Source organism: Panthera uncia, chromosome F2 (genome assembly GCF_023721935.1).
Source record: "Panthera uncia isolate 11264 chromosome F2, Puncia_PCG_1.0, whole genome shotgun sequence".
Taxonomy (NCBI): domain Eukaryota; kingdom Metazoa; phylum Chordata; class Mammalia; order Carnivora; family Felidae; genus Panthera; species Panthera uncia.
This window is the reverse complement of record NC_064812.1, coordinates 68769235-68789916: the sequence shown is the minus strand read 5'-3', so window position 1 is coordinate 68789916 and position 20682 is coordinate 68769235. Positions and strand designations below refer to the sequence as shown.

At 38.1% G+C, this 20682-nt stretch overlaps 1 protein-coding gene across 1 annotated transcript in view; it reads left to right on the top strand.

Annotated features, from left to right (window-relative positions):
* Positions 1–20682, top strand: part of NKAIN3 (sodium/potassium transporting ATPase interacting 3) — a 286290-nt gene that overhangs the window by 129851 nt on the left and 135757 nt on the right. Inside the window, exon 4 of the mRNA XM_049632693.1 lies at positions 11499–11696. Coding sequence (XP_049488650.1) covers positions 11499–11696 — 198 coding nt within the window. The remainder of the gene's footprint in view (positions 1–11498; positions 11697–20682) is intronic.

The window sequence follows — 20682 nt, the reverse complement described above, 5'->3', positions numbered from 1 at the left end:
ATTGATGGTGGTAGATAAGAACCTGCCAGAGAGGTTTTTACCACATCCAAGTTTGCAATTAATCAGACCTCTTTCCAGCCTTCACAATTATTTCAGCAAAGGAAGCAATTAACAAAATAGTCTTCTTTTGTAGAGGGTTTTCAACCACACCAGCAGCCACATTCATAGGTCAGAAACACCAATATTGTTCTTTTTATCCAGACACTTTTCAAAAAGGGAACAACTAAAAGGACTACATGACTATTCTTTTTATTTTTTAAAAAGAATTCTATCACATCAAAACAAATATCTATTTTTTTTTCTCAAATGAGGAATTTTTCCTACCAAAATTGAAAAATAAGTAAGGGTGTTCTTTTCAGGTGGTAAACTTAGCAAGAAAAAAAAAAGATTAAAAAAATATTCTGTTGTGCAAATTAAGTAAAATGTGTGCATACGTGCATATGCATATATGAATTATGAATACACCATGCTATAAATACAACACGTTAGCGCCAGCATGCATACCAAAGGTAGCACAATTTTATGGTCTCAAAATCCTGATTAGCATAAAAGGCATAACATTGTAATCAAATAATTATTGATTAACACAAAGACAGAGAAGCCAGATGTGTTGAGTGAGCTTGGTAATTAAGTAAGTAAACTACAGGTGTTTAAAATTCATAGATTACAATGATAGGTGTACTTATTTTCTAAAAATCATCTGTAGGCAAATCTTAATGTAATCAGGTGCATCAATTACATACCAGAAATGTCGATATCTGTGAATGTACGTTATCCCTTCACAAACAATTAATATGTGAAATGTTTTCAGGGCTTAAGTCCTTTGAAGCCTTTGGAGGGCTGTTTTCACAAGGACATCTCTGGTTCTGCCCAATGGACCTGATGCACATCAAAAGTAGACAAACCAGTGTACAGGAAGATACGGCTAATAAAGGGACAACTAAAAATTAAACACAAATAAGAGACCGGGAGCTTGACATTTAAAAGAAAAATATAAGTTCTTTTGCAAATCGCAGATTTTTGTTAATTTCTCACTGTAGTAGAAATTTACTACAGTAAAAATTTACTACAGGGCCAAATGGCCCTGTAGTAAAAGTGGCTTCATTTTTACTACATGAGTAGTACATTTCTTCCAAAGGAACTAATGATTTCTTCAGTCATTATTAGGAAACTGCAAGTTTTTGTATGATTGCTTCCAATTGTATCAAATGACACAAACAAACTGATTTAAGGAAGGAAATTAGGTCTTTGGCCATGGTTCTTTTCCTCCTACCTATGTACGCACAGTGCCTCAATTATTTTCATGACATATGAGAAAGATGCTGATCCTTTGCATACTTACCTTTCTTAAGAAATGCATTTGATAAGACTCATGTCAATTCCAAGATGAATGCAACAGGGAAGTATAAATTTGAAAAACCCTATGGGGCGCCTGCGTGGCTCAGTCAGTGAAGCATCCCACTTCTGCTCAGGTCATGATCTTACAGTTGGTGGATTCGAGCCCCATATCAGGCTCTGTGCTGACAGCTCAGAGCCTGGAGTCTGCTTTGGATTCTGTGTCTTCCTCTCTCTCTGTTCCTCCCCCACTCATTCTCTTTCTCTCTCTCAAAATAAATAAAAACATTAAAAAATTTAAAAAAAGAAAGAAAAACCTTGCAACTCCAACTTTCTTCATATGTAAAAAAAAGTTTGTGAAGCTTTAGAAGTCATGTGGTTTACCAACACCATGTGATCTCCAGCTTTAGAGACAACCCCCATCCCTGCAGTGATACCCGTGCTCACTCTTTCCACCTTCATCACCACAGCCCAGTCCTGCCTTTCTTAGGACATAGAAATGGAATCATATGGTATATCTCTATTGAGTCTGACCTCCTTCACTCAACATCATGTCCATAAGAGTCAACCATGTCCTTGTGGTATCAACAGTTCATTCTCTTTTGTTGTTGTGTGGCTTCCATTTTAACAACATACCACATGTTTTCAATCTATTCTACTGTTGGTATACATTTCAGGCATTGGCTACAAATAGATGCTAAGAACATTCTTGTTCAGGTCTTTGGTGGATGTATGCATTCATTTCTCCTGGCTACGTACTCAGGAGTAGGTACACTAGGTCCTAAGACATATACTTATCTAGCTTCAGTGGGAATACAAAACTCTTTCCAAAGTGGCTGCACAAATTCGCACTCCCACTAGCAACATAAAGAGGGACTTTGAGGGATGTGCAGTTGATTTCTTGTTTTATAAGTTTTTCTCAATTCTCAACTGAAATCATGCCTCAAAAAACTAGCAGTTAGGTTTGTTCATTCTTTTGATTAAAAAAATATATTGAGCTATTTTTGTGAGCTTGGCATGGGAAAACAGTGCTGATTATAGTTGGTTTATAATCTTGTAGGTTAGTCAGAAAACTGATTATAAAAAAGAATGTGTCATCTCTACCCAGATAAAGCTATAAAATTAGGTGGAAGAATTGGGCACTTGGGAAGCACACAGAAGAGTTATATTGCCCAGACTTTCCAGGGGCCAGGGATGACTTTCCAAAAAAAGTGATATCTCTGCTGAACCCTAAAAAGAAATTGCAGTTGGCCAGGTAACAAGGATGGGGAAGGGTTGTTTGTAGGGGCAGGAAAGCGGATGGAAGGTAAGAGTGAAAGACAATATTCTATAAAAAGGGAACAGGGTGTGTGAAGACCAACAAGTTAGAACAGTTCATTTGGGGAAAGGGATCGGTATGGCTAGAGCACGGATTGTGAAGAGAAGGACAACAAGGAGTCTGCAAAAGTGAGTAAAGATCCCTCAGGCTTTCCCAAGGATAACCTTTTATCTTTGGGCAGTGGGAAACCCCTGAAGTGTTTTTAAGCAACTAGCGATGTCAACACATTCGGGTTTAGAAAATATTATTCTGGCTGTAATAAAGAAAATAAATTTGAAGACAGGAGATGCCAGGAGTTACATTTAGGGGTCACTGCAATTGTCCCAGAGAGAAACCATGGTGGCCAGTCTAGGATAGTGGCAACTGGAATGGAGAGAAATAGAGGGATATTTTTTAAAAAATTTTTACCTTCAAGCAGTATGTAATACTTAATAAAGAATAATGAAGTAGTCGACAAATACTCATTTTATCACCAATGAAATAAAGATATAACTTTTCCCTCACAATTAAACCCTTCTTGTTTACTATTCCATGATCCCTTTTTTCACTCTGTATTCTGCATTTATTTAAATTGCATGAATACCAATTTATTAATGCCTGATAGACATTTAGCTTGTTCTCAACTTTTTGCTGTTGCAAACACCATTGCTAAGTAGACTCATATGTGTATACAGGTGGATATGTGAGCTAGGATAAAGGCAGAGGGATAAAATTGCAGAATCAAGAGGCATTCCCATTTTTAACTTTTCAATGTTGCCACACTATTCTCTGGTAGACTAGTGATTATCCTGCATGTGACTGGCCCCTGTACCACACTGAACAATGACAAGTCATATTGAGCTTGATCATTCTTACTAGGATGTAGTTAATTTTATTGTAGATTTTTAAAGATACAAATTTGGTCTTTGTTTTGCTATCTATTGGATCTTTGATTTTTTAAGTAATTTCTGCTATTATATATTTCTGATGTCCTTACTCTTTTTAAATAGCACTCATCTTCGATCATGAAATGTGCTTTTTTGTTATGTTTATAGTCTGTCTTCCCATATGAGAATGTTAGCTCCAATGGAACAGGGATTTTAGTCTGTTTTGTTCATGGATTCATCTAGATCCCCGAATAATATAGGCACATAGCAAATATTTGTTAATGAAATCTATATCTAACATCTTTAGTTTTAACTTGTTAGTCTTTTAAAACTTTTAAACTAGACGCTTAGCTCACTAATTTTTAGCCTTTCTTCTTTCCTACTAAAACATTTAATGCTATACATTTACCCTCAATGTGATATATTTATTGTTACTATTATTCTAGACGTATTGTTTGACACTAAAAATAAATCTGTGTTATGTACTTTGGCACTGTGTGGATTAATTATTTACTTAATTTTTTAAATAACCAATTGCTAATCCTTACAAGAATCAAACAATTTTGTTAAAATTGGCAAAAATGTGGTTTTTTAAGTTCTTTTATTCCTTCTGCCTTTATTGCCTGACACTCATCAGTAATGTAGAATTTTATTTCACTAGCTTGGTTAACTTGATTTAGAATTTCTACTGGAAAAAGACAAAATAAATGCTTTCTTCTTTCTCTTTACTCATTTTTTTCAAGTGCAGTTATTTTTTATAATTAAGAAACACTTTTTAGAGAGAGCAGTCATAGCAAAATTGAGCAGAAGGCACAGAAGTCTTATTTAAGTAGCTGCTTTAAATATTAACAATGAGTATTTTTACCTTTCTTTTTTGATCATTATGGAGTCACGGATTTTCATTGATTCAATGCATTTTGTCAGCCTTAAACATTATTCTTTCTGATGTTCCAATTATTATAACTTCAGCCAATAACAGACCCTACATATTGGTTCCCACATGGTTTCAACATGACTCCTCAATTTTTTTAAACTGTCTTGTTTTCTAGAACAAAATATATTTCACACTGTCTTTGTTCCTTCCTTGTACCACACTGAATTTAGCATTTCTCCAGGGAAAAACCTTGGTTCTTATACTGGGGAGTGTGAACCAGAGATGTTTGCTGCTACCGGAGTGACATTGCTTCTAGGCCATTTCGATGAACAGAGATCACACACACACACACACACACACACACACACATTCTATATAATCATTTCGAATCGTGAGCACAATTTGAAATTTTCAGTTCAGTCTTAACATCATAGTGGTTTTTTGCAGCGATACAATTTTATTGCCATGTATAAGGTGCTGTGCACATAGCACCAAACCCACAAAGACTGAGGGGATTGAGCTTATATTAATCATTTAGACAAAACACGAATTTATATATACTTACAGACTAAAACTGTACTAATTCTAAAAGTCAGCTAATCCAGATATGAATATCAATAAAAGAATCAGCAATAGAATTATTTTTTAAAGTGCTCCTTATTATGGGACTAAGGTTTTCAATTGAATAAGTTAAAAAATGAGAACAAAAGAAAGGAACACAAATATTAGCCATTTCCATGAAAATTATACAATGAACTGTATGACTGAACAGACTAGAACCAAAGCTCAGAGCATGATAGTGAAAGTTGTTTTGGTGACACAGTGCAAGTGGGGGAGGGGCAGAGAGAGAGAGAATCCCAAGCAGGTTCCACACTGTCAGCGCAGAGCCTGACGCGGGGCTTGAACCCATAAAGCCGTGAGATCATGACCTGAGCTGAAATCAAGAGTCAGAAGCTTAACCAACTGAGCCACCCAGGCACCCCTGGTTTCCTCATTATTGAGATTAATTAATCGTGGGCAATATTTTAGTTCTTATTTCGAAAGTAAAAGCATGTGGATAATAAAATATATTACTTAAATTTCTGGAAGAAATTTCTGGAAGAGCAGTCAACTCTTTGTTTTCCAAATCACACTATTTCACTTAATTTCTTTGATCTTATAACTGTTTTTTCTTTTGTTTTTCATTTTAATTCCAGTATAGTTAACATACAGTGTTATATTCGTTTCAGGTGTACAACATAGTGATTCAACAATTCGATACATTACTCAGTGCTCATCGAGATAAGTGACTCTCTTCTCTTACACCGAAAATTTGTATTTCCAACACCATTTAACATGACGACTCCTTTCTTTTAACCTACATATAAGGAAAATGGTTTTACAATGCCAAGCTGACAAAGATGCACTGGGACATACTGTTTCCGGCCCATCCCTTCCCCTTTAGGGGGGTCGATATGCCCAATTCCAGCCCCGCAATGATGCTGCTGCTGGAGCGGCCTTCCTCAGGGCATTGCCGTCAGCTGACAGGCGGCTGCCACCCGATGAGAGACGGTTGTCCTCCATTTATCTCTTCCTCTCGGCCCCACATGCTATTCTGCCTCCAGAATATGTCTCACCTCTCTGTTCTGCCTCTCTCTACTGCTACCACCTTTCTCCAAGACACTCACCCGCTATCATAACCACCTACCTGGCTCCGAGTTTTGCCCAATCAAACCCATCCTCTTTACAGTTCTTAGAATTATCTTTTTAAGAATGCACAGGAGATGATGCTGGTATTTGACTTCTCAAGTGGACTCTGCCGTGGCTCATTGCCTGTCTTCAGCCTCATCATACACCACTTTTATCCTCACCTCGGCTTCCCTCCAGCTATACCGGTCTTCAGTCGGTACCAGGAATACTGACACCTCTTTGCCCTCACGTGATCTTTGCACTTGGAGTTCCGTCAGTGTGCAACACGCGTTCCCCAGATCTTCACACATCTAGTTCCTTCTCATCTAACAGGTCTTGGCCCAAATATCCACTATTGGAGAAGCCTTCTCTGGCGACCTATTAGGGAGGAACTCCATTTCACATCCCAGCCACTCTCCAGCACGTTATTTCCTTTATATTAGTTTTCACAATGGGTACTTATTCTGCCTACTTAGTTGTTTCCTTTATTACCTATCTTCTCTGCTAGAGTATATGTTCCATGAGGACAGGGATAAGATCTCTTATGTTCAGTCTTACATCCCAACACATAGCTCACATTAGAAACTCCATAAATATCATTGGATGGATAGATGAGACTTCATTCCTTCCTGTTGTGGTTCAATTCAGGGAATTAATCCCCAGGATGAAGACAAAAGGCTTCATTACTTTTAGCTCTGCCTCTGGTTTATGACCAATGGTACAGAAATGAAAAATCCCAGCAATACCTAGTTGTAGAGATGGGAAACAGGAAGTCAGAGTAACCAGTGGCCACTTACTCTGCACACTGCTTTTTTTCTCTTAGTTTTTTAATTTGAGTATAGTTGACACACAATGTTACATTAGTTTCAGTTGTACAACATAGTGATTCAGCAAGTTTATACATTATGCTGTGCTCAAACGTGTAGCCACGACTTCTCACCATACAATACTATTACAATGTGGTTTTTTAGATGTTTATTTAAAACATTATTTTGAGGGAGATAGGGAGAGACAGCATGTGTGTGCCAATTGGGGAGGAGCAGAGAGACAGGGAGAGAGAATTCCAAGCAGGCTCTGTACTGTCAGTGCCGACCCCAACATGGAGCTCATGAGAACATGACCTGAGCCAAAATCAAGAGTTGGACGCTTAATCATCTGAGCCACCAAAGTGCCCACAATATCATCAACTATATTCCTTATGCTGTGTCCTTTATTCCTGTGACTTGTTCATTTCAAAACTGGGAGCCGGTACCTACCACTCCCCTTTACCCATTTGCCCAACCCCCACCCGCCCCCCACCGTAACCATCACTTTGTTCTCTGTATTTATAGGTGCAAACTGCTCTTTGTATTCAGAACCAATGGCACAGACTAAGTGATTATGACTTAGCAAATGACAGACTCTTTCTTCCCAATGGAAACTTGAATATCTTTTAAACCTATCTTTAAGGAAAACAACATATAATTGTTAATATATTTGAACTGGTACCTAGTCTTTGTATTACATGCTCTAAACACTTACACCTCACTACCAAGCACTGTGTTTGCCCTTTACTCTATGGATCCATAGTACCCTCTAAAATATTTAGTGCTTTGGTGAAAAAAAAATAATTAGAAATGTAAGCAAATTGTTTTTACTTGTCTAATTCATATTCTGAGATGAACGAGTATCTCAAAAGAAGTTTCAACTAACATGAATTCTACTATCTAAATATAAGCCCAATGCTAACTCTTTAAAACTGAGTAAAATCTATTTTGTTAAATACACGTTTGTCTCCAAATGTCCTGGCTTATGATAAGACTGAGTAAAAAGACAAAGAAAGGAGATGACTATGTAAGAGTGGATTCAATGATTCTGAGTCACAATTAAGGAAACAGAAAAAAAAAAAAAAGAATATCATTAGCAGTTGAGCATCCATTTCTAGAAGTAGAGAGGGTTAGTTGAATTAAACACATGCCCAAAAAAGCAGATAGAATAAGAATAAGACAGAGACTATCTCCTTGATTAATAAGAGATAATATAGTGATATACTATAAAAGAGTGAATATTGAGCTTTTTTGGGACATGAGCTGATTCCAGTGCTGCGGCTACACTTATTGTGAAAGGAATGTGGGCAGGCAGGTTCACCTACACGGTTGATGAACAACACTTCAAAGAATTCTGGAAATTCCTTTTTTGTTTAATTCAAGTATTTGAAGGAAATGGGAACAAGTTTGGAATTCACACTAGAGAGATGAAAGTACTTTGAAACATTTAATATTTGCTTAAATAGATATTAGGGGGAGACAGGTATTCTGGAATAATTTTCTTCTAAGTCATAACTTTGTGCGTGTGAGCAGATGCAGCGGGCATGCGGTTCTCCACGTGTTTCCTTGGAGGGACTCTTGCTTTCCTTGCCCACCCTTGAGGCCACCATCCTGTGTTCTCACTACGTTCACTCCCAAACTTCATGAAAAAACACACCAAATTCTCCCTTTCAGTCCCCTCTATTCCTTGTAATCCAGTTTTTCACTCCCAATGCTCTCCTGGCATTGCATTTCATAAGGCATCCCCCTCCTGCCAAACCAGTCATCAAATTCAGTGGTTCTTTTTAACCAGGCTTTGAGTCTATGGCATTACCATCTTCCCTGAAATTCTCTCTTCTGTTAGCCTTGATGTGTTTTCTCTCTCTCCAGGCTGCCCTTTGCATCCCAAGTCCCTCTGCTTGGGTTTCATGCATTTCTTCTCCTTCCTTGCTTTCTTTGTCGTCCAAACTGTCCCTTGGTAATCACACACGCTTGCATAAATGTAAATATCATTGTTGAAATCTTTTAAATTCTAAAGAAAATGACAAGGATGTCAGTCACCAGTTTTCTTAAGCATGTTGTGCTTAAATCATCACTATACTATTCTAACTCCAAGAAGTGAAAGAGAAACGACGTTTGAGCTCCTTGAAATTATTTGTAAGGATCGCTTTGTTGATCCAGGTTTAGCCTTAACCCATGTATTTCAAATCTATAGGCTTTGATGTGGTAATGAACAGCTTAAACAAAGTAAATGACCTTCTGTATTTTTTTTTCATAAAAAACTTTGTTATAGTTTTTTTGTTCTGCATTTCCTCTGATGTGCTTCATATACAAAATTGAGTTATTATGTGTTAAGGGTTTTTGCAATGTTTGAAATCTAGCTACTGAAGGGGATTCAAATCAGACACACACTTGCAATAAAATTTTATACCAAATTTAAGTTAGAAGTTTAAGCTTTAAGTATAATTTGATGCTATTGATGTTCTCATTCACATTTTAATGTAGTCATGGCAAAAAACAGCACAGTTTTTAAATATTTATAGTACCAGCAAATTAAGTGAGAACTACACAGAGGGATTTTATGAGTGTAGCAAATACATACCACGAGTTCATAAATTCACTTTTGTTTTATTTGTGTAATATAAATTTCAGTCAAAATCATATCGGAAGGAATTTAGAGTCCAGCAATAGAAAAGGCCACTGGGGAAGAATACTTAAAGAGCAGAAATCGCTATGACTTTTGAGATCACTCCAGTTCATCCTGAACCTAATGAATTCTATTAAAACGGGAAATAATAGTTTTTTGGTTGTGATCATGACTAACTGTAAGAGATTAAATCTGATGGTCAGGAAAGGGAGCAGTCAGTGTGCTGTTTGCCTGCAGGTAAATTGCCTTGCGTTAAACTGAATTCACTAGCTAAAGCAATTATTTTTCTATAATATTCTCCCTTCAGAGGGCACTGCAAATGATACAGGTAGCAAACCAAGAACCAAAAAAAAAAAAGATGTAAAATGTTTTATTATCAATAAAGTGCTGTAACTGTGAAGGTAACTGAATGATATGTGTAACAAACCAACAACCCAAAAAAGAAAAAAAGAGATATAAAATGTTTTAATAGTGATATAATCTGAGGCATACCTATAATAGTAGTTTTGTTAGCAACCACAGCCCTTGGGCTCACCAAGCGATAGGAATTAACTAGAGGCCAAGCAGGACTTCTGGGCAAGGCTTTTATTGGGGATTGCACTCCAGCAAAAGGAAGACAGTATGATGGGGAAAGATAGGATTCAGTGGGCAAAACGGGAGAGGCCAGGACTTGAGGTCAGTTTTTTGGGAATCAAGATGCTGGCTCCTTACCTATTCTTTTCAATCCATTGTTACAGCAAAAACAGTCTGATCTCAGTTGTTCGAGGCTCGCATTCCACCAAAATACTAATGGGCATCTTTTGAGGCTAAACACCCGGGCTGTTGTCTCTGCTAAAGAGCTCTGAAAGCTTATTTTGATATGTAAATGCCAAGGATTGCCTTCTTGGTTCTTTTGCTCTGGCTCTCAGTGGCGTTTTCTGGAATTGAGGAGGAATTTAGGGTATGAGGAATTGTAAAGGTTTGGGAGGGAGAACACCACAGGCAACGGGGTAGTACCACATCAGAGCTGAAACTACAGACTGCAGAGGATCAAGTTGTGGGTCTGTCATTAAATAGGCAATTTATTTAATTTGTTCATTAAATTGGGCAATGTATTTTACCTCTCTGTGATTTCCTTTCCTTACGTGTGTTAGTTTCTTACGGCTGCTATGTAACAAGTTACTACAAACCTGATGTCTTAAACAACAGAAACTTAATCTCACAATTCTGGAGGCTACAAGTCTGCAATCAATTTCCTTGGGCTGAAATCAAGGTGTTGACGGGGCCATGCTCCCTCTGGACCTCTTGAAGAGAATAGTCCCTTGTCTCTTCCAGCTTCTAGTGGCTACCAGCATTCCTGGGCTTGTGGCCACATCACTCCCATCTCCAATTTTCCATGGTCACATTGCCTTCTCCTCTTCTGCCTTGTGTCTGATCTCCCTCTGCCTCCCCCTCATGAGAATACATGAGATTGCATTTAGGGCCCACTCAGATAATCCAAAGAAGGTAAAATTCACAGGTACCAGAGAGAGGCACATGAAGGTCTTTTGAGGGGACTACTATTCAGCTTACTATAAATTGGGTTACTACTAGTATCTATATGAACCTTAAGGATATAGCATATGAAAAGTGCTTAGAACAATGGCTAGAATGCTAAAAAGCACTTATATGTTAGCCCATAAAGGTGATGTCGATGATGATGAACAAGAAAATGCAGACAAAAAGTCTCAAAATGAATAAAATAATTTGTTTTGAACAAATGTAGAGGAACTTGCCTCTCAATTTTTGAGGCGTGCTAACCTTACAATGTTATTTTCCAAAGGTTGTATCTATGTTAAACGATTATAATCCAGTCGTTTAGGCATATAGTATATATAGCCATTTGTGGTTCTGTCTTGTGTTATTTTGCACCTGAAATGTAAGTCCTCTCAACAATTTTCCCCATCCTGAATTCTTCCTAAAGTGCAAATCAGAGACGTGATATGATAGGACTGTCTCCTTTTGCTCTCGTCTCCTGCCCACCTAGGATACAGATCTGATGACATTCAACATTTCTGTGCACCGGTCGTGGTGGCGGGAACACGGGCCTGGCTGTGTCCGAAGAGTGCTGCCTCCGTCCACCCACGGCATGATGGACGATTACACGTACGTCTCTGTCACAGGCTGCATTGTGGACTTCCAGTACCTAGAGGTCATCCACAGCGCTGTCCAGATACTACTCTCTGTAAGTAGCACCATTGAATCACTGTCTGATCAAGACTCTCTTTTATTGGCATTTTTGTATCTAAACCTGCTGTCCACACCCATCTGGTAGATAATGCCTTAAATAAGCACATGGAGAACATCCTTTAAATAATGGAAATAGCAGCAATTATGCTAACAGTAGCTGTACTTAATGAGGCAACATCTTCCCTCTTGGTATCCGGACACTTTGTTTTAGAAATAGTTTTCGCTATAGTTTCTAACTTGAGATACAGTACACACCATTCAGTGAAATAGCATCACCGCCCCCCAGAAGCAGTGCCTTTCCCATTCTCTACTTTGGGTTCTTCTGCTTACGCGTCTGCTACTGACTGCTTCTACTTCTAAAGCATTCTTTAACTAATGTGCATCAGTTCCAGAGAAAGGAGGATGCAAACACACCCAATGGCTTGATCAATCTAGTAAGCTTCATATTTCAAATAATTAATCCTGGGGGCGCCTAGGTGGCTCAGTCGGTTGGGCTTCTGACTTCGGCTCAGGTCATGATCTCGTGGTCCGTGGGTTCAAGTCCTGCATTGGGCTCTGTGCTGACAGCTCGGAGCCTGGAGACTGCTTTGGATTCTGTTGCTCCCTTTCTCTCTCTCTCTCTCTACCACTCCCTGTCACCCCCCATCCCCCACCTGCTCATGCTGTGTCTCAAAAATAAACGTTAAAAATAATAATAATTATTATTCCTTAAGAAAACAAATCCCTCCAAAGAGTCTTCCACATTTTAGTGCTTAAAGTGTGGTGTCAAGATGTAATTCCATATAGAGGAGCAGAGAGAAGAAATGGCTTGATTGGACCACAGGAAGTTTATGTCCTGGGAATCTCTTAAAGTTAATTTTTTTCTATCGGATTGTCCCACACACAATTTGATTACAGTGTAGAGGGGAAGTAACTTAAGGTATTATCAACAATGCTGTTCCTCTGAGATCCAACAAGGACATGGCATGTTGTTTGAGTCAGCATACAATAAAGTCAGTTTAAGTCACACTTTTCATATAAGCCAACTATCCAACTCGATCCTTCTATCCAACTGGTTGAGTTAGAATAGGAACAAAAGATACAGGCTCAACAGTAAATGAATAGACAACAGAAGTATAAGAGATGTATGTCGGTGAAGAATGTACCTTGGAATTATTTCTAGAAACAGGTTGAGAAATCCTTGTTATCATTTAGTATATCTGTTATCTACTGCCATGTAACAAACCACTCCAACATGGAATTACTTAGAGCAATATAAATTTATTGCTTAGAGTTTTGTGGGTCAGAAATTTGGGCAGGGTTCAGCTGTGTAGTTCTTCTGCTCTGCATGGTATTGGCCAGGATCACTCATATGCACCGTTCAACAAGGGCTTCTGCTGGGGCTAGAATACCCAACAGGACCTCATTCACATGTCTGGTGCTGCTGTTGGACCACATTCTCCTCCATATGGCTTGTCTTCTTGCAGAAACTTAACAGGTTTTCCTATAGCAAGGTAGCTAGGTTCCAGGGGAAGCCCAGCATGTAATCATTTTTCCAGCCTCTACCTGAATAACTTGTACTATTATTCCATTGATTACAGCAAGTCATATGACCAAGCCCAAGCCAAATGTAGGAGGGCAGCTATAAAAAAGTGAGCATACCAGGAGCCATGGCTGATTTGGGACCACCAACATAGTGGTCTTACCTCACTTGTATAATCTATGAATTGTTGTTCTTTAACCCACATATGTCAAGTTTTAAAATAGTGTTTTGGAGCACACTTGAAATATAATTTTCTAGAAAGACTAAAGGTTAGAATAAAAAATCAGATTGTTTAGTGTTCTAGTCCAACGAAAGCAAATTCTGCACTGAATTTAAAAAAAGAAGAAAGAGGTTATGCCACAACACTAAGGAATTTTCTCTCAGAGATGTACCAGAGATTCTGATTATTCTTGGTTTCTAGATATTGCCATTTGTCAATAGATGTTTATCAGTTGTTTCCTATTTTCTGATCTTTCTTTACTCTCCTAGCAGTTACATATGAAACTGTGCCAAAATATATGTTTAAATCTTTGTTGTTGTTTTTTTTAAGAAAAATAGAGAGGCACATTTTCTCTTAAAATTTTTCAGTGTATGTTAAGGTAAAAGAGTACTCTATTATTATATGCTAGATTCTAAAGGTTCTTATTCTTTTTTTTTTTAATTTTGAAACATTTTTCTAGAATCTTTCATCTCTGGACAGATCACCTTCCTTTTAAAAAATTATTCAGAGTAAATTGCTAAACCATTTTGTGGAATGATAGCATGATGTTCACATTTTTATAATACAGCATAATACTGTGGAATCAAAAAGTCATTTCTCCATGGTTACTCCAATTCAAATGAATAGCAAGGTGAAAGTATTTATTTGGTAAGGGGCTGAACTGACACATAAAAACATACACTAAGGAGAAATACTCAACAAAATGTATGTTGCCACCTAAAAGGACTTGTCAGTTATAAACTAATTCTTTGACATATTTGTCGAGTGAACATTCAAAGCCGTCCACCTGCATGTATAGTCCTGACTCTTCTATTCAGCATTCCAGCAATAAAAGGATTAGTTGCTGATCTCTGACTTTTCTTGTGTAATACACCCATGAGACAAGAGTTCCAGTATTGTATCTTTTTATATTAAAATGGAATACACCCTGAAATTGTTTCCCAACTGTCAAATTATGTATTATTGTGTGGTTATATGGGTTTTTTATACTTGCCACGTATTTCATATAAATATGTTTATAACTATTAGAATTACAATTTTTTAATGTGATGATATAGGAATACTTTCTGTAGTAGTCGCCTAGCATGTGCTGAGATGTCAACCTTATTCCTGAAAAAAAGGGGATGATGGCCACAATATTTAACAGCCTGTGCTGCATGGGCGACAACTTGGCAAATTAGACAAAGGGCTTTGAGATGGGACAATGTCCTGGAGGCCCTGCTGTGCCAGGGGGTACCCCTGTAATTGCTAGAGGCACAGAAGGATCTAGAAGGATGCAGGGAGAGGCCAACAGAGGTGGGCAGAATAATGGAGGGGGTGTGTTGGGGTGTGAAATCAGCAGCTCTCTGGCAAGTGAAAGGGAAATATTTGAACGGTTTACTCATGGATACAGCTCTGCTCTGCTCATGAATACTGCCTGTACTGTTGTCCCACGTAAGAGTAGAGCTTGGAACTGGAAAAAATGAAATGCCAGTCAAATATCTGCAGGAGCTATGTACAAGCTTGACAGAAACACAAAAAATAGCAGGATTCAGAAAGAAGGCAGTGGCCTGCTACCCCCTCTGGGATGACGTGTCTAGCTCCACGGGCCCCAGCACGGGAGCTCTGGTCCCTGGCCTTGCCAGTGCCACTGTGTCTGCATAGCAGCAACGTGTCTTGGGGTCCCTCACTGTCACCCAGGTTGAGGGGGACAGGGAGAATGGAAGGCAGAGAGAGATGCCTGCCACCCTAATCTCACTGAAGCCTATTTAGCAGGGGTCCTGCAAATGGCCAGCAACACCAAGTTATACTTCAGGGTGGAATCTAAAGAACGACTGTGAATAGTATGAGGAGAGGAGCAAAGTCTAATCCATGGAGGAGATGAAAAGTCAAGGGCTGTAGCCAGGAGCAAGGTGTGGGTGATGTTAGTCCCCCTTGTCTGTGACCACTGCCCATGTCCTTGGTCCATATGCTCATCATTTCTACCAGAAGGATGGCCAATAGCCTCCCAGAGAGTCTTCCCGGCCCCGGTTGTGCCTCACCCACCATCACACGTGTACTTGCTCCCAGGAAGATGATTACAAAGTGCTGTTCTGGTCACTCATTTCCCTTCTGATCACCAGCCAAAGATTCCCACCTCCGAGATGAAATCTGAATTCATATCCTGTCACATGAGGACCTCATGACCTGTGCTCTGTCTGATTCCCAAGACCCCCATCTCCCAACACTCCCCTTGAGGAGCCCACCTGTCATCTTCACAAAACATAACAGGTTCGCAAGCACAGCATGCCTCCCATGTGCAATACTGTGCTTGGAATGGCCCTCCACCCCACCCCGCTCCCTCTTACCCCATTCTCAGCTCTCCAGCCACCTGTCCACAGTCCACTAGTAGATACCTTCCCCCGCCAAAGGTTCAGGATATGTTAATTTTTTAAATAGATAATACATTCACTTAGTCCAAACTCATAAAAATGTGTACAGTGACAATATGCCCTCCCACCCTTGTGCGCCCTCTGCCTGGTTTCCCCATCTCTGCTCCCCAATAGGCAGCCAGTTTTGTTTTAATTTTTAGTGCTATGCCAAAGTGTCTATATGAAATTCAAGAAACTATGACTTTTTATTTTTATTTGCCCCCCCACAAAAGACAGCATATGACATCCACTCCTCTGAGGTCTTCCTTTTTTCAACTTATATATTTTGGAACTATTTCCATATCAACACATCAGTGATTCATTGTTTATTTAATGCTTCCCTATTAATGAACATCTGAACTATTTACCTCATCCAATATAATGATGTTGGATGTATAGAATATAGAGCTAATGCAGCTAACATAATATATAATCCATAGTATAGCAATTTTGTATCATGATTACATATTATATAACTGTTATGCACAGTGTTATACTATATAACTGTGTACATGTGTCACTGAGAACATTTCCTAGACCTGCCCTGCTCACTCACCTTCCCTGGGCTGTACTAGATGGCTTGCTATGACAGCACAGTTTTATAATCATTGAATCTCTGGTCTATCTACGGAAAGCCCCGTAAAGGCTGGAGTTGTGCCCTTTCTTCACTTGTTCATTTCTGCAGTCACAGTGATAGCTGAGTGATAGCACATAAATATTTGGTGAATGAATAAATGACCGACAAACAGGAGATTCCAAAGCCTGAAGTGAGTAAACACAAAAGGAAGAATCCACTGACCAAAAAGTGCAGGAATGAATGAATGCACTAACAAAATTCAGGAGCCAGAGTGAGCTTCATTTGCGAAGTGAGGGGTTGTCCACAAAATGTTATGCACAGTGCATGACACGGAAGCACCCAGTAAATGTTAGCTTTGTATTGCTGTTACTGATGTTTTTACTGTAATTGTTTCAGCCTGTCCCTCTCCTATCTGGGCCATTCCTTCTTCAAAGACCATGGGCTCCACCCTGGTGTGCTATAACTGTTGAACTCTCAGTTCTTTAATCCCACACCTGACATCCATTCCCTGCAGGAAAAATGTCATTTCTGTGATCTTCATAGGACACTGAATCATAAATTTTTACACAGAGGACTGAATGTTTAATATGTGTTTATTTTCCTCATTCTGGCTTACTCAAGTTCTTTCCTACCTATGCCTCCCAAGAGCATTTGGATGACTGAACAAACTTCATATTTTCATGAAAAATTTTACAATTGCTATAGTTATATACTACTGTAGTTATATATTACTGTAACTTTGTATCTACCCCCACATCTCTAATGCCTAGGACTGTGCCTGACTCAGAACAGCCACTCATTCAGAGCTGTTGAGTAAATTGTATAAATTTTCTGGATTTTAGTTTTACAAAACACAAAGTGCATAATTTTTAAACACTGGAAGTGATTTAATGACGCTATGGCTTGATTTTGTTTCATACCACTTGCTAAAGAAAACATATCTGAAGAACACACTTCCAAATTCTTTCCGATTCGGATGCTATTTGTTTGGATTTGTGAGTGTACCCAGATGCCGGGAAAAGGAAAGTCATTCCCCTCCGAGACCATAACTCTCCTTTTGAATTTGTTCTTCCACATCCACGTGTTCTTTATTTTGAGAGGGACTTCACTAGTTCAGCCGGGTTTAGTTGCTTTGCTCCCATTGAAGAGAACATCAAAATAGTTTCTGGCAAAAATGTAAAATTATGTCCAGTTGAATTCTAGGTACTATATGTATTTTCAGAACAGACTTCCATTCTGGAAATTTAACACCACAGATTTAAAGAAGAAATATATATATCAAATTAAATACTACAATCCCAAATACAGCATTTTCTTTTTCCACTAGAGAATGTGGATAAAATATTTCTGGTTGAAAGAATCTCTATAACCATTTAATCTCATTCTACAGTGTTATGTTTTACTCATTTAATTACCAAACTCTGAACATGAAATCTTACAAAACTAAATGAAACAAGTAATTAAAATTCATTTGTATGATAGGCAAAGGGTCATTATCAACAACACATGATGAAGTCATTTAAATGAATAATAAAAACAACGAAATTTAATCATTAAATCAATGAAGAATATAAACAAATGTAATCACATAATTGTAAACAAAGGTGTAAAATAGGATTGTTTCAGTAGTAACTTGATCTGTGCAAATTGAGTTTGCGCTAATTTAACAACTTTTAAAAACGGGAACACATAGCATCAAAGTAAAGTGTTACTTACTTGTTGGTAAAGGCATTCTTTCCTGCAATGCTCATTAAAATGTCTATACTTTTTGGCCCGGTAAGCCAACTCGGTGGAGTTTCTCCTAAGATAATTGAACAGCGACAAACAGCTACCTGCATGATGTTCTTTTCACTGTTATTTATAATAGCAAACCTGAGTATGTCTAAACAACCTTGTTGAAGACAGTATAACAATTTACAGTACATCAGCATGATTTTTAGATAGCAGTAACTGTGATAATTCTGTATAAACTTTGGTATATAAAACATGGAAAGGAATTTATGATTTAAATAAGCAGTCAAGGAAAAGAAGTAAGATGCAAAAAACAAATGTGGAATTATGTGTGTTCTCTCCTAAAATGTTTTTAAATACTGTAAGCATTTTTAAAATAGTGTTTAATCATCACATGATTTGTATAGAACACTGGAAGAGATGTTATGGTTGTTTTCTTAGATGATTACATATTCCTAAATCCCACAACATTTACTTGATCATTTGGAGGCACTCTTTTTTAAAAATGTTTATTTAGAGAGACAACATAGGAGAGCAAGTGAGAACAGGAGAGGGGCAGAGAGAGAAGGAGAGAGAATCCCAAGCAGGCTCCAGCTGTTAGCACAGAGACTGATGTGGGGCTTGAACTCACAAACCTGATCATGGCCTGAACTGAAATCAAGATGCTTAACTGACTGAGCCACCCAGGTGTGCCTGGAGGCACTCTTAAATCTAGAGTTATTACATGTTATTCCATTTTAGCAGACTGCTCAGTTCTGAGGTCAATAATCATGAATATGCAATTTAAGGCTCGTTTTCAATTTTAAGCATTAGTTATTTGCTGGTAAACAGATCCATATACTCATGTTAACTATTAAACAACATACATACATACACACACACACACACACACACACACACACACACTTTTTTTAAGGAGCTCATTTTTATAACTAATAGACAAATTCTAAATCTCTAAACCTGGAAGACATCTTTAAAACTTGCCTTATCTATCTCTCTTCGGTGGTAATTTTACATACATATTGTCTTGAATCCTTGCTGTCAAGATACTCTTTTTCATATCTGATAGGTGATGAGTCTCATTCTTTAACGTCTTTGGAGGCTGTCACCATGGGGGGAGCTGGGGACCAGAGCACTCTGAGAATGGCTTTTCCTTCATCCCCATGGTGTTCTCATTGCATCCATCCAGTCACATCAGCATTCATCACTGCTCCATGCCCTTCATATCAGACACATTCAGCCTAAAGATAAATTAAAACTCAGTAGGGTGAAAAGTAACATTAGACCACAAGGTATCCTGTAGAATCTTTATCCTCGAAAGACTGTATAGATTATCTGCTTCATCTACTTAAAATAAATGGCCCAGTGACAAGAACAGATAATACTATTGCTAATTCAGTAACATGTGCTCACACAGTGTAAGAATGCAAGTCAAAAGGTAAACCTTGAAATAAGTTCCAATTGCTATCAATGATATTCTTCCAAAAATGTAAATATAGTTAAAAGAGGATTTTGTTGTTGTTGTTGTTTTATTCCTGTGTTAACATTTGCACATTTAGTTAACATTTAGTTAACAAGCTCCTCTGAGAGCTTTGCAAATAGGAGCTCACTTAATCTTTAAAACGACCCAAGAAGAAGGTATTATTTTATTAATTTTACAAAGGTGAAAACTGAGACATACAGAGAAATGAAGTTGTTTTCTCAAGGTCATACAGCTTAAAATGAGCAAAGCTGACCTAAAACCCAGGCAGATGGAATCCAGAGTTCATGGTCTTAACTACTTTGCTGTACTTCCTATGACATTGGAAAGAACACCTCTGATTCCTTACAGCCCTTTTTGGGTGAAGGTCAGTGGTAAACTCTCAGATCTCTAAGCCTGTGAATCTCCTTCTGTGTTGATGGGGTTTACTGACAGTTCCAGTATTTGAAAGTAAAAGAGACCAATTAATAATTATTCAATAGTTAAAAGATTATAGGATGAATAGTTCAAGATGTTTCTTTCACCCTTGAAAACATCTCTTAACCATCTTTTTGTTGTTTAAAAAAATGGAAGATTTCAACACTTAAAAGTGCTAAGTATATCCGACTCCTTTTTTGGTTGCTTGCTTGCTGGGGCTTTCTAGATAGTAGCAAGAGGAAAGGAATCATAGTCAATCTCTCCTGCCCTAAATTCTTCCCAGAATCATTCTTTCCCAGGAATCCACTTTTATATGAATTAGATGGTTTCTGTCTGTGCCAAAATTTGAGCAATCTCTAAGTGCTATCTAGAAGTATTAGTATTTCCCTATACACCACCTTTGGTCTCTGTATTTAATTCCATCCTCAAAAAGCTGAGTCAACAATTCATCCAAAGTTCCATAAAGGAATCCTTTATTGTACCATCAAAGTATTGAGAAGGGTTTGTGGTTGTGGGGGAAGAATCGCCATGTCAAGAATACTAAAAAGCTTTTGGCGGAGATATTTGTGTGCGGGAACCAGAGTATACCTGGTCAGTAAAATTGCTTGGGTATGAAAGTGCTTGTCTGGTGAACTATAATTTTA